The following is a 14,894-nucleotide window of genomic DNA, read 5'->3' on the forward strand; positions in this document are numbered from 1 at the left end:
CCAGGGCCAGGTGCAGTCCCTCATTCCCAGCTCCTGGTGCCATTCCCAGCCCTGGAGCACTTTCACTTGGCCTAAACCAAGGTCGTAACAGGAGCACTCCATAACTGCCAAAACATTCTCACCTTCAGTGTCACCAGGAAATTGTGCTGGAGCTCACAAACATCCTCTGGTCAGAGTCCTGCCTCTGTTGCCAGGGTCACAGGGTCACAGGAGGCCCCTCTGTCCCCAGGGAGGACTTCTTCCCTCTGTGGATGCTGCTGTGGGGACAGATGTCAGCACTCGGGTTGGGAACAGGGAAATCAGTCTCCGTGTTGGCAGTGTTGGGACATTCCTTAGGCTTTTTCTTGGTGTTTGGCCAGCTACTGGTGGTGTTGGCTGGAGCAGCCCTGGAGAAAAGCCTGTCCTCCCTGGTGGGAAAAGGACACATCCCAGTGCAATGTTCCCAGCTCAGGCTGCAGGTCAGAGGGTGGATCCTCTCATTTTCCTCCACGGATGGCCCTTCGCCCTCTCACTCTCTTGGCTTCTATAGGGAGGAAGGGATGCTGAGGGTCCAGCAGACATTTGGCTGCTTTCCCTCAAAACCAGCTTGCCAGCATTCCCAGAGATCCAGTGGATTTATTTCCCATTTCCCTCCTCTGTGGCAGTTCTGCGGTTCAGCTCAGCTGTTTGTGGCATTCCTCATCCTCCCCATGCTCCTGGCTTCCCTCCTGCTGTCCCCATCTCCATGTGCCAGATTGCTGGTGGGGGAGCTTGGGAAGCAGCAGGGCCTCAGGCTCCAGCCACTCTTTTGGGCTGAGATCAGAGGTTTTGTGGCTTTTCAGACTGTGAACTGAGCAGGGACTGCCCAGGCACAGCACAGGAGGGCTGGGAAAGGGGAGCTCCCACAGCCACACAAGGCAGGAAGGGAATCACTCCAGTGCAAGATTCACCCCATATCCAAAGTGGGGGAGCTGGAGGGGCCAGCACTGCTCACACTAAGCCTGGATTTAGGATGGATCAGTTTGCCGGCAGCTGACTCCTCTATAATTAGATGGCAGCAGTGCAACGGGAGCCAGCTCGGGCCGCAGAGCTCCATCTCCCCATCCACAGGCACGGCATTCCACATGACCCCGGATGTGTAAACAGCCGCAGGAGGGATGAGCTGTGTCTCCTTACCAACGGGGACATGAGGAATGAAAGCTGCTGCAAAGTGCTGCCTCTCCCGCAGGCCCTCAGGCTGCTCCTGAGGGGAAGATGCGGCCCCAGCGGATGAATCCCACTGGGATGCTGGCTGGGTGGCTCAGCAGCATCTTGTCCCATGTCACCACTCACCAGCCACACTCCAGGAGCTGGAAGGAGCTGCAGCCCTGCCTGGCTTCAGGCCCTGCAGGCTGGGAGCCCACACAGCCCCTGGTCTGTGGCTCCGAGCCGTGTCCCAGCTCCTGGGTGACCTGGGGAACTCCGTGTCCGCTTGCCAAGGTCCTGCAGCGCCGGGCTGTGCCCCACCATCCCTCTTCCCACCTCTGCCATCATCTCACACGGGAGATGAGAGAAGGGGAAAAGGGACAGCTGGCAGTTGTGTGGGAGGCTCCAGGCTTTTATCTTGGACCGTGGTTCCCAACAGATGTGGAGTGAGCAACGTCTGTAAGGCAGCAGCTCAGCATCGCTGCGCCGAGATTAAAGGATTTAATAATCTGCTGGCAAGATGTAATTGAAAAAGGCAGAGCCCTGGCTGTGCAGCGCTCAGCTGATGCACCAGGGCATTCCCACGCTCCTGAGATCCATCCAAACCTTCCAGCAAGCACAGTAAATCCCAGTGTGTGGGGGGCAGGCCCTATTCTCCACAGATCCAGGGGTAACTATTGATTTATCAGTAACGAGCTGCCAGGGAGCTTTTCACTCCTCAGCTGCTCCAGAAAGAGTAAGGAATTGAAAGTGGCACTGCCTCTGTGCTGGGTATGTGTGGATGTGGCACTAACAGGGCTCAGTGGTGGGAGCTGTTGGATCTGATGGTCTCAGTATCAATGATTCTGTGATCCCGTGACTCCAGGTACATGGTGTGTCTCTGGGTACTGAGGGGAGCAGAGCTGTCCTTGCTGGAGGTCAAAGCCTCATTTAGCAACAGTGAGGATCCACCTATCACCGCTCCTCAGCCCCTTGTTCCGTCCCTGCTTCATTCCCTGATTCCCAACTGCAGGAAACAAGGCTGTGACTGGCTCTGCAGAGCACTGACAATGCTGGGCTTCCTCCCCCTCTGGGCAGCACGGGACCAGGACCCAGCACAAGTAAAGCCATGGCCACAGGACAGGGATTTTTGGCTGCAGGCACAGGGGTGAAGCTCTGGAGGGGGAATGCTGTCCTGGAGGGGCAGAGGCATGGGAAGACCGAGGTCCTCAGGCATTCCAGCTGGGAAGGAGCCCCTGTGCATGGCCGAGGTGCCCTGGGCAGGGAGCTCCTGGATGTATCCAGAGTCCAGCTGAGTGCCCTGTGCTGGCACTGCCATGCCCGAGGCCAAGCTGAGGTGACTGTGCAGAAATCAGAGACGTGCCTGGCCCACAGAGCTGCTGCCAAAGGCTCCGTGTGCCCTTTGTGTCCTCCCTGTCACCTGCAAGTGCTGACTGAGTCCTTCTCCTCCCAACAGGCTGGCTGGAACAGAAACCAGGGGGAAGTCCCCATTTCAGAAACACGGAGCTGCCTTTCTTGTTCCCCTCAGGTGCTCTCTGTCCACCTGCCTGGGAGATGGGTGAGGGAATTACAAGAGGAAGGAGGTGAAATCCAAGCTGGTGAGAGCCTGACCCTGCTGGCAGCTGCTAGGAGCTGCTCCAAACACCAGCCTGTCCTGCCACTGCCAGAACAGCCTTAGCAGGAGCCACTTGGTGTGGCTGTGTGGGTCAGCTGGAGGCAGGAAGGGTGGCTGGAGACCTGGTGAGACCCAGCACCGTATTTGCAAAAGAGAAAATCTGTGTGTGGGACCCCTCTTGCTGTACTGTCATTTCCTCTGCTGAGGAATTCAACATTATGACAAAGCTTATTTCTTACATTGGGCTCTCCTGGGGTGTTTCAAAAAATTCACCAGAGCTGAGGGGGCTCAGCCTGGAGAAAAGGAGGCTCCGGGGGGACCTTGTGGCTCTGCACAAGTCCCTGCCAGGAGGGGACAGCCAGGAGGGCTCGGGCTCTGCTCCCAGGGAACAGGGACAGGACAAGGGGAAATGGCCTCAGGCTGGGCCAGGGCAGGCTCAGCTTGGCCAGCAGCAGGAATTTCTGCCTGGAAAGGGAGCTCAGGCCTTGGCAGGGGCTGTCCAGAGAAGTGGAGATGTCCAAGGAATTCCTGGATGTGGCACTCAGAGCTCTGCGCTAGTGACAAGGTGGGGTTCAGGCACAGGTTGGCCTCAGTGATTCTGGGTATTTATTTGAGTTCTCCTGCCCTGATGATGACATCAGGAAAAAAAAAAAATAAAAAATGCTGTAGGGGTGTCTGGAGTTCAGAGCTCCTGCGCTGGTGTCGGGGTGTCCAGGGTGCTTGGAGCATGGAACATGCTGTGGACACCTCTGCTAAGAGGCCAAACAGGTCCTTTCATTCAACCTTTTTCTTTCAATTCAACCTTTTCTGTTCCTCCTCAGTCTACACCCTGAGCATCTGGGCCTGTTTAGCAGCTCCCTTGGGGCTCCTGTCCACAAGTTTGGGTCCCAGACACTCCTGAAGCAGGGGGAGCTGGAGGTGCCCAGGGGCTGGGAGGGTGTGTGCTCCGTGGGAGCTCATCCTTCAAGGTGAGCAACCAGGAATGGTGACCCCAGAACCTCCCCAGATGGCCTGGCCTGTGCCCTGCCTTGGCTGGGGGAGGAGCTGGAGAACACACAGCAGCTTGTTCCCAGCGGCTCCGGGGTGACAAAGGCTCTTCCATGCCGCGGGCTGGGCCCTGCTCTGTGAGGCTGGCAGTGAGTAACCAGCAAGCCCAGTGTGTCACTGCTCTGCTCCTGTTGCACAACTGGCTGGTGATTCACGGCTCTGCCCCACGGGAGAGCTCCAGGGCACCTCTGCAAGTGGTGTTGCAATTCCTGCTGCTCAGCTGTCCCTGCAAAGCCCAGGAAGAGGCTGCCAGGTCCTGCTGGCTCTCCCTTTACACCTCATTCCTCCTAATTTGGTAATTTCTCCTCATCACAACTTGGTGTCCTTTGGGGATAAGGACAGAAGATCCTGGGAAGGATGCTGGGGAGAGAGCTTTGGGAGCTGTTCCACCTCTGCCTGAACATCTCCAGATCACCCAGTTCTGCAGTGATGATCTCCTGACTGAGCCACCAAGACCAAAGGAGTCTTTGTCCTTGGTCAGGCATCTCCTGAGTGATTGCTTCCCTCACGGGATAACATTTAACAATCTAACACAAGGGCCAGCCTTACACAAAGGACAGAAAACACTCTGTCTTGCTTGCAGAGGGAAATGTGAGATTCTCAGGAGGAATTTCTTCCTGGAAATGGTGGTCAGGCATGGAAGGGAGGTTTGGAGTCCCCATCCCTGGAGGTGTCCAGTTAAGGCCTGGACATGGCACTCAGAGCTCTGGGCTGGTCAAAAGGTGGGGATTTGGCACAGGTTGGATTGGAAGGTCTGGGGGGACTTTTCCAACCTCAGGTATTCTGGGATGCTGTGTGGTACCACTTCCTCTCCAGGATCCTAAAGATAACCTTCCTTAAAGTGTTGAAGTCCATGAAGAAGCTGTCTAGGACAAAAGGTTCTTGTAAGCGGGGGTGCAAATACCCAGAGCTGACAAACCTCTCAGGAGTACCTGGAGAGCCACCAGCCCGTGGTTCCCAGCCAGGGTCAGTGGCAGTGCCTGTGCCATGGAGCTCTCCACGGGCACTGGAGCTTTCCCCTTCTATCTGCTCAGTCACAGAGGAAGTGTTTGTGCAGCGCCCTTACACTGCTCCAGCAAAGTGCTAAAAATATCCCCGTTCTGTGAGGCTGCAGACTGCTGTGTGTGCTGTGTCAGCGCCGGAGCGGAGCCACTGCCGGGGCCCAGGGACACAGCCGGGTCCCCACTGCCAGCAGGCACAGCTGCAACACACCACCAGGGCTGGGAAACCACACCACCACATACACCCAGTGCTGTGCTCAGAGCTGGGCCTCGGGAGGAGCACGACCTGTGGGAAACCTGTTCTCAGAATCCCTGAGGGGGGAAAAGCCCTCCCAGCCCATGGAGTCCAACCTGTGCCTGATCCCCACCTTGCCCCCAGCCCAGTGTAACATCCAGGCCTTCCTTGGACACCTTCAGGGATGAGACTCCAGCACCTCCCTGGGCAGCCCCTGCCAAGGCCTGAGCTCCCTTTCCAGAGAGAAATTCCTGCTGCTGACCAAGCTGAGCCTGCCCTGGCCCAGCCTGAGGCCATTTCCCCTTGTCCTGTCCCTGTTCCCTGGGAGCAGAGCCCGAGCCCTCCTGGCTGTCCCCTCCTGGCAGGGACTTGTGCAGAGCCACAAGGTCCCCCCGGAGCCTCCTTTTCTCCAGGCTGAGCCCCTTTCCCAGCTCCCTCAGCCTCTCCTGGGGCTCCAGCCCCTTCCCAGCTCCGTTCCCTGCCCTGGACACGCTCCAGCCCCTCCAGGGCTCTCCTGGCAGGAGGGGCCCAGAGCTGCCCAGAGCAGCAGTGGAGGTGCCCCAGCAGTGCCAGCACAGGGGACGGGCACTGCTCTGGCCCTGCTGCCACCCCAGCTTGTCTCCATGGCCTCAGGCTTGTGTTCAGCCACTGCCACAGCATCCCCAGGGCCACTTCCAGCCTTCCAGCTCCGCTGTCCCCACATGAGTTGAGATAACTCATCCTGCAGACAGTGGGAAATTACTGACAGCAGGATGCTTAATTTTGACAGCAAATTGCAGTTGGCAGTTTGCAGGATCATACCATGGGACAGCTCGTGATTCAACATGAGAGAAGCATTGGGTCTATGCAAAACCTGTGATGGGGCATCTCCAGCATTTCCAGTGCCTTCAGTGGTGGTTCCACAGCCTGGCTCTTGCAAGAAAGTTTGCTCCTCGGTGTGGGAAGACCAGGAGCTATGAGGGAATTCCCCATGTCCAGGTTGCCACAGGCTCCATTGCAAACATATGAGGTGCAGGAGGTCCTTGGGGTCCTCATGCTGGGTCAGTGCCTGAGCCATCCCCTCCAGCTCATCCTGGGAACACTGATGGATGAGAGGCTGGACATGCCCTGGCCAAGAGTGCTGGCACTTGGAATTCTCCCAGTCCTCAGCTGATTCCCCAAGCGTGGGCAACAGGAAAGGGGGGATTCTGCCCCTGTGCTCAGGTGAGACCCCAGCCCTGGGGATCCCAACAGCACAAGGAGCTGGAGCTGCTGGAGAGAGCCCAGAGGAGGCCCCGGAGCTGCTCCAGGGCTGGAGCCCCTCTGCCATGGAGCCAGGCTGGGAGAGCTGGGGGTGCTCACCTGGAGAAGGATCCAGGGAGAGCTCAGAGCCCCTTGCAGGGCCCAGAGGGGCTCCAGGAGAGCTGGAGAGGGACTGGGGACAAGGGATGGAGGGACAGGAGCCAGGGAATGGCTGCCAGTGCCAGAGGGCAGGGCTGGATGGGATTTGGGGCAGGAATTGTTCCCTGGCAGGGTGGGCAGGCCCTGGCACAGGGTGCCCAGAGCAGCTGGGGCTGCCCCTGGATCCCTGGCAGTGCCCAAGGCCAGGATGGACACTGTGACTTGAAGCACCCTGGGGTAGTGTTCCTGCCTATGGGCAGGGATGGAAGGAGATGGGTTTTGATGTCCCTTCCCATCCAAACCTTTCCAGGATTCCGGCAGTCTCCGGTTTCCAGCGCCGCTCCGGCCGGAATCCCCTCAGGGCTCTCTGCCCCCTCACGCGAGCGCCGCCAGGGGGCGCCTCCTGCCCCGCCCGCGGCCGCGCTCTGCCCTCCTCGCGATGACGTCACTCCCGCCCATAGGGAGCAGCCAATGGGAGCGCGGCGAGCGCGGTAAAGGGGCGGGGCTTTCTCCGGCGCAAGGGCGGGACCTGTAGCCCCGGGGGTCGCTCGGCCACCGGTGACGTCATCACGCGGGAGTTGTGCGGACCCGCGGGGCCAGACCGCACCTGAGCGGGGCAGAGCGGGGGAATGTCCGAGGATTGGTTCCAAAATCCCATCCAGTCCTGCCCTCTGGCACTGGGAGCCATTCCCTGGCTCCTGGCCCTCCAGCCCTTGTCCCCAGACCCTCTCCAGCTCTCCTGGAGCCCCTTTGGGCCCTGCAAGGGGCTCTGAGCTCTCCCTGGATCCTTCTCCAGGTGAGCACCCCCAGCTCTCCCAGCCTGGTTCCATGGCAGAGGGGCTCCAGCCCTGGAGCAGCTCCGGGGCCTCCTCTGGGCTCTCTCCAGCAGCTCCAGCTCCTTGTGCTGTTGGGATCCCCAGGGCTGGGGTCTCACCTGAGCACAGGGGCAGAATCTCCCCTTTCCTGCTGCCCACGCTCGGGGATCTGCCCACCATACGAGGGGTTTCAGGGCCTGTCCAGCCTTTCACCCACCAACACCCCAAGGCCTCCCCGGAGCTGCTCTCCCTCTGCTCATCCCCAGCCTGGATCGAGCCGAGAGTTTGTTCCGACCCAAGTGCAGCACCAGCACCTGGTGCCGTTAAACCCCAGGAGATTCTCGCTGCTGGAGCTTTTCCATCACCGGAGAGCCCCGGGCCGCGAATCAAAGCGAATAAAACCACACAAAATAAACGAACTCCGGGGCCGCGCGGTGACGTCACCCGCACCGCCCCAGTGACGTCACAGCGGCGTGCGCGCGCGCCCCCGCCGGGCCTGCGCGGTGCGTGAGGCGGGGGAGGCGGCGCGCGCAGCCTCGGCAGCGCCTCTGAGGAGCCGCCGCGAGCCCCGGGGGAGAACCGGGAAGGGCCGGGAAGAACCGGGGCCCATCGAGCCGAGCCGAGCAGAGCCGGGCGGACCGCGGGGGTTATGAGGGCGGGCGCCGCCGCCTCCCCGTGAGGAGCCGCGGGGAGCGCGCGAGGCCGCCCCGCCACAGGAAGCCATTTTGTGGGCCCCCTCCTCCTCCTCGCTCTCGTCCTCTTCCTCCTCCTCCTCGTTCTCCGCCGTCGCCGCCGCCCTCGGGAGCGGCCGGGCCCGGTGAAGGAGGCGGCGAGGAGGGGCGGCGGCGGCCGCCGCGCCCTCCCCCATGGCGAAGAAAACCTACGACCTGCTCTTCAAGCTGCTGCTCATCGGGGACTCGGGGGTCGGCAAGACCTGCGTCCTCTTCCGCTTCTCCGACGATGCCTTCAACACCACCTTCATCTCCACCATTGGTCAGTGCTTTTCCGCCCAGGGGGGCTGCGGACCCCCCGGTTCCCACCGCCGTACCCCCCAGCTCCGTCCCCGTGTCAGGCCCGGGGACCCCCGGTGTTCACCCCAGCCCCGTCACCGTGTCACCCCCCAGGGATCCCCGGTATTATCTCCAGCCCCCCAGGGACCCCCTGTGTCACCCACCAGGAATTCCCTGTGGCCCCCTCACCCCCCCAGGGACCCCCAGCCCCGTTTCTGTGTCACCCTTAGGGACGGCCTGTGTCACCCCCGAGCCCCACTGCTTTATCCCCCCCCAGGGACACCCGATGTCCCTCCAGGACCTTCCTGTGTCACCCCCCCCATCCCCGTTCCTGTGTCCCCCTCCCCGTCCGCGTCCTGTCCCCTCGCCCTGGGCGCGGAGCCCCAGCGGAGCCGCTCCGGTCCCGCCCGACGCCGCCTCGCCCCCGCTGCAGGGCAGGGTGGGTTCGGTTCCTCCCTCCCCGCAGCTCCGGCCGCGCCGGGTGACCCTGAGCGACCCTCGCTGTCCCCCCCGCGGGGGCTGCGCTGCCAGCTCGTCCCCCACGCCCTGTGCCAGCCGCCAGAGCCCACCTGGCCCTTTCCATCAGCGTTAATCCCTGTCCCTGCGGGCAGCAGGGCGGTGGGATCCCCGTCCCCGTGTTTGCACCGCTATTGATGTGGCTCAGAAACCATCGCGCTCGTGGGTGGGGTCTGTTTTCTCGCCCAACAAAGCTGTCCTTCCCCCCCTTGGCCGGGTTCCTGGCAAAGCTGACTCCAGCCCTTCCTCACAGAGCAGCTCCTGACCAAGGTAGAGCTGCTCTGGCATCATGGAAGAGGGAGGTGTCTTTACCTTTTCCGTGCAAGCTGTGCCATGGGACAGGCCTGGTACTCAATATCTTTCTATCCCAGGTGTATTACAGAGTTTCACTGGCCTTCTCCTGAACATCTTGTTTTGGAGATGAAGAGTTCAGGTCAGCAGCTTCTCACCTTCTTGGTGACTGGTGCTGGCAATTAAATCTCAGCTTTCTTGCAGCACCCACTGGTGTAACACATGCAGATACCCACATCTGGATAAAAAAGGAAATGATTTTCGGGGGTTTGAATTGGATCTGACTTTTGTGTTTGCTATAAATCCCTTAAATCAGTGGTCATGCAGCTATTCACTGAGGGAGTGTGGAGTGCCAGTGTAGATCTTAGTGCTGGGTGGAAGTTCACCCCTGTGCACTTCCTCATCTGTGTTGAAACATCACCCAAAAATTGCACCTCGGACTATAACATGTAAAAATACTCTCTTAAGCAAGGCTTTGGAAATCTAAAGTGAAAAAAAAAACACCTCAACTTGGTGTTTTGCTGAATTTTTGGGGGACTGTGTGACAGTTGTTAATATTGTCCCTTCCAATGGCTATACCCTGTCTCTGGGAGGCCTGATGGGTTTGCTGCTGTGGCCAGGGTGTATTTTGGCACTGCTTGGCAGATCCTCGCTGGGATCACATGACATTCCTTGCCTTTGGAGTTTGTTGGGAAGGTTTATTTCAATTCCCAAAGTTAAAAATAGTCAACGTCATAGTTAAGAAGTCAGCAGGCACACAGTGGCTCCTGCTCTGTGCTTTTAATAATTAGTGATTTAGTAATTAGTATTAGTTGTTGGTCTAACTCTGCAGTTTTGGGGCCTTCAAGAGGAGTATCACCAAGCTGAGTAGGAAGTGTGCATGTGCAGATTTTGGAAGTTTTCCCACCAGTCAAACCAGTGGCTGTTTGTTTCTGGAGTGCCTAAACTGGAAGGCAGAGGTGTTTTATTCCCTGAATTCTGAGCTGAACATCTGGTGATGGGAGCTGTGTACACCCTTTTGGTTACTATTTGGTGTGTCAGGTTTGTGTCTTTACAGTGGAATTCGGCAGGTGATGGGGTACAAATGGATTTTCTGTGTGCTGTTCAACTGCCCAAAGGTGTCTTAAATGTGTTGTTTCCATGGTCCTTCCATAAATTGATGTGGAAACCTGGAGGGAAGTGTCCTGTGCAGACGATGTCAGTTGAAAGGGAGACTCTGTGTTAGCACCCTGGGGAAAAACAGCACATCCATGAGGGAGGAATCCAAACACCTGAATTATCCAGGTCCACTCAGTTCTCTCTGCATTATTCCCAAGCGATGCAGCAGTCCGGCTGAAAATGGGATTTCAAATTCCCACTGGTGACAGCAGCTCTCACACTTCCCCAGCTTGGCCCTGGAGCAGCAGTGGTGATCCAGGAGCCTGGAAAGGGGCTTTCCATGGGGGTCCCTGCTGTGGGAAATCCCAGCACAGCAGCCCTGCAGCTCTGCTTGGTTTTGCAGCTGAAAGAGCAGAGTTTCAGGGAAAACCTCCGATGGAGTCTTTGACATGTAGCAACAAGGAAATGTGGTTTCCAAAGCCCTTGTGTACACAGTGGGTGACGGGAGGTGACTGGATCCTTGGCTGAGGCTCTCCTGTGTTTGAATAACCCCAGCAGCTCTGATCCCTGGCTCTGGGTTTGCTCAGAGCTCCGCAACAGCCTGGGATACACGTAAAATGTACTGGAGTGTTTGCTGGGGGCTGTAGGCTGGGGCTGCTTCATAGAATCCTGGACTGGGCTGGGTTGGAAAGGACCACAAAGCCCATCCAGTGCCACCCCTGCCATGGCAGGGACACCTCCCACTGTCCCAGTGTCCAGCCTGGCCTTGGGCACTGCCAAGGATCCAGGGGCAGCCCCAGCTGCTCTGGGCACCCTGTGCCAGGGCCTGCCCACCCTGCCAGGAACAATTCCTGCCCAAAATCCCATTTAACCCTTGCAGTGGGAGCCCTGTGTCCTGTCCCTCCAGGCCCTTGTCCAAAGTCTCTCTCCAGCTCTTCTGTAGGTTCCCTTCAAGCACTGGAAAGCTCAGTCTTTAGTTTGTAAGGAAAAGAAGGATCTCAAGGAATATTGACACCGATCTCTGTGTAAGGAGGGTGTCTAAGGGGAAAAGGTTTTATTTCTCTAAAACCAAAGGCCTGTTTGCATATGTAAGGGAAGACACACTAACAGAGCATTTCTGCTTCAAGTTAGTAACTTCTGTTCACTGCACATTTCATCTTTGCACATTGACTGATCCTGATCCATGATGGCTGCTGCGATATAATGTGCTGTCCCTGTAATTTGACATACTCTCACTTTGACTTTGAGTCACTTCAATCTAATATTTCCTGCTAAAGCAGCAGTTAAGCTTCTGGATGTGCTGAGGTGCCAGTGTGAGTGATTTCATTGCCCCATCTCAGGCACTATAAATATTCCAGATGGCATTTCTGCAAGAAATCCCAGAGTCATTGGAACCTCCCTGGAGAGGGCAGGGATTCAGCCTCCAGCACTGCCCTGCTGTTTGCAGGTACAAAAGGAATAAATCTTGGAAGGTTTAATCCATCACAAACAGTTTTAAATTTTAACTGTTCTTCAGCAATTTTCTGGTGCAAAAATAATTTTTATGCTGTTTGGTTTTGAGAGCTGTGGTGACTTCTCAGTTGTGCTCTAGGGATGCTCCTGGCTGGATCAGTGAGTGGGTGCAGCTGCCCCTCTGGCAGTGCTGGTGCTCCTTGGTGCTCCTCCTCATTTTAGTGCTCTCCCTGCTGCCACTCCTGCTACCAGCAGATTGTCTGTATTTTGAATGTTAAAAATGTTAGGATAAGTAACTTCCAGACAGCATATCCTTGTTGAGATCTTAATTTTTAATAGCTTTTTTATTGGCATTCATTGTGTCAGGTTGTTGATGGTTTGGAGTGAGCTGTGGATAAAGGAGCCATAGGAGCTGTGCAGACTTTGTGGAGCTCCTCAGGGTCCAGCCTTTGGCACCTGGGAACAGGTAGGGAGGGAGTCTCTTCTGGCCAGGATGGCTGCTGAAATATTTGAATGCCAGAACTGAGCCTAAGCATGTAGTCATTGTTGTCTGACTAAGTCCAATGCAAATGAAGATGAGTCACAAAAAATGTTTTCCCATGAAATCTCTAGTAACAGCTCAGGAGAACAAAGGGTGTGTGAGTATTTGGAGATGCCCCCCACCAGTGCTCCTGATGGAGGTAAAACTTCCCTGGATCTCAATCCCTCCTGGAGGTGCGGCTGTATTTTGTATTCCTGAGCTTTACTCACCTGCCTGCAAGTCTACAAATCCAGAGATAAAAAACAGTGATTTTTGAGTTTTGTTTTATTTTGAACACAACCAAAGCTGTGCTAGGAGCTTGCAAAATTGTTATTTTAAATGTGAAAGTATAGGAAAACTACTTGGATGAAATTATTATTTTTTAATGATTTCTTTTGCTTTTATTAGAAGTGGGTTTGAGTGGGTTTTCACTTACTTTGAAATGGCTTCATGTTGGCACATTGAAGCAGTGAAGTTTTTAAAAATTAGTCCTCAAGGGTCCTCAAGTAATAAATCCAAGTTTGTTTGTGCATCATGGGAGGATTTGTTCACTCAGGATTGTCATATATAAGTGTCGAAAGGAAGGAAGGATCCTCAGGTAGAGAATGGGGAAAACTTGGCAGATTTTGGTAAACAAATGATGGTTTGAATGGTGAGGATGCTTTTGCTGTGCAGGGGTTGCAATGAAGGTTGAGTAGTTTCAGGATTCAAATAAAAAAGAGTTGGAAGTACTGGCTTGCCTGTTCCCAGAAGCTGTGGATGTCCCATCCCTCAAAGGGTTCCAGGCCAGGTTGGACAGGACTTAGAGCAATGTGGTTGAGTGGAAGATCACTCTGCCTATGGCAGGGCGTGAAATGGGATGATTATATCCCCTTTTTGTATCCTACCTACAGCCTAGAGGAGCAGCAGCAGCTGTGAGTTGTGTTTGTGTTGTACCCAGGCTCAGTCTGTTCTGACTCCTGGCACGGAGCAGGTGAATTAGACAAGGAAAAATCCCAATAAAGCCTGGCTCAGCAAAGCCCCCTGATCCCAACTCCTGCTCAGTCATTTCTGTGACCTGAACCCATCAAGCAGCAGGAGAGGCCAAAGTCATTTCCACTCAGAGGTGGCTGCGCTGCAGAACCGGCTGCCAGGGGAATTTTGGAGGGGAAAAGATGGATGGGTTCAGAATGAAAGTAGAAAATGGAAGTGAATCTGTCGGTGGGCATTGGATGCTGTGCTCTGGATGCAGGCTGGAGCTTGGGAATCCCCTCAGCTCTTGACTGCTGGAGGTTGGACAGGTATTGTCTGGCCTGGAGAGGGGTTGTCTTCTCCTGTGCCTGCTGGGACACCCAGGAGAGAAGGGTTCTAGAGGGAGCTGGACTTGTGTGATACTGCACAAAGAGGGTGGTTGGGTTTTGGTTTTGTTTAGTGGGGTTTTTTGGGGGTTTTGTGTGTGTTTGGGGATTTTTTTCTCATCTAGGGCAGTGAATAATGAGCAGCAGTTTTGCACATGCCTCACAGAGCTGATGAGAAACTGGGGATGGCTGTGGTGAAGAGCTGAGGAACAGAGCTGGCTGGAAACTTCTTTGTATAACGTGGCTGTTTTTTCAGCTGAGCTGGATCAGCTTCCTGATGGGGCTCCTTAGTTACCCTCCAAATCTGTGCTGGTGGAGTGATAGGGCAGCAGGGGACATGGAAACAGCGGAGTAGGTGGTGATTGTACTCAGAGTTCCAGGATCATTGAGGCTGGAAAAGCCCTCCCAGCCCATGGAGTCCAGCCTGTCCTGATCCCCACCTTGTCACCAACCCAGTGTCACATCCAGGCCTTCCTTGGACACCTGCAGGGATGAGACTCCAGCACCTCCCTGGGCAGCCCCTGCCAAGGCCTGAGCTCCCTTTCCAGGCAGAAATTCCTGCTGCTGGCCAAGCTGAGCCTGCCCTGGCCCAGCCTGAGGCCATTTCCCCTTGTCCTGTCCCTGTTCCCTGGGAGCAGAGCCCGAGCCCTCCTGGCTGTCCCCTCCTGGCAGGGACTTGTGCAGAGCCACAAGGTCCCCCCGGAGCCTCCTTTTCTCCAGGCTGAGCCCCTTTCCCAGCTCCCTCAGCCTCTCCTGGGGCTCCAGCCCCTTCCCAGCTCCGTTCCCTGCCCTGGACACGCCCCAGCCCCTCCAGGGTTCTGTCAGGAGGGGCCCAGAGCTGCCCCCAGCACTGGAGGTGCCTCAGCAGTGCCAGCACAGGGGATGGGCACTGCCCTTGGCCTGAGAGGTTCCCCATGACAATTCCCTTTCTGGTTGCAGTTCTACATTAACAAACCTCTTGGCAGCCTCTCCTCCCTGCCCCCAGTATGAAACCAACCCTAAACTGGGTTTGCTCCTCTCCTGGTGCTGTTGCTGTCGGTGCCTCGGGCAAAGCCGGTCAGTGAAGGATGCCAACGCTGTGGAGCTGCTTCCTTGGGCACAGTCCTGCTGCTCCTCTGTCCTTGCACTGACACGCTGTTGATGTGCAGCTGAAACTCACAGGCAGCTGCTCCCCAAATGTGCTGAGCACGATCAGGAGCCGTGTGGGAAGGAAAGTGCCTGGGTTTGCTGCTCCAGTTTAGCCAGTGCTGTTTCCAGGAGGGGACTGAGCTGTCACTTCAGCAGTGACAGAGATAAAGAGTTAGGAAGTCACTGATATTTTCTAGGGTAATGTGTGTTCAGATTTGGAGCACAGGCCTGTAGCTTCTTGTGACAGGCTGTATGATCTGTGGGCTGTGTGTGAATTTTCAGAGG

At 56.4% G+C, this 14,894-nt stretch overlaps 1 protein-coding gene across 1 annotated transcript in view; it reads left to right on the forward strand.

Moving 5' to 3' along the window:
• The first annotated feature begins 7,777 nt into the window (after positions 1 to 7,777).
• Positions 7,778 to 14,894, forward strand: part of RAB10 (RAB10, member RAS oncogene family) — a 41,605-nt gene continuing 34,488 nt past the window's right edge. The window contains exon 1 of the mRNA XM_058834285.1: positions 7,778 to 8,250. Coding sequence (XP_058690268.1) covers positions 8,124 to 8,250 — 127 coding nt within the window. The 5' untranslated portion in view covers positions 7,778 to 8,123. The remainder of the gene's footprint in view (positions 8,251 to 14,894) is intronic.

This window comes from Poecile atricapillus, chromosome 3 (assembly GCF_030490865.1).
Source record: "Poecile atricapillus isolate bPoeAtr1 chromosome 3, bPoeAtr1.hap1, whole genome shotgun sequence".
Taxonomy (NCBI): domain Eukaryota; kingdom Metazoa; phylum Chordata; class Aves; order Passeriformes; family Paridae; genus Poecile; species Poecile atricapillus.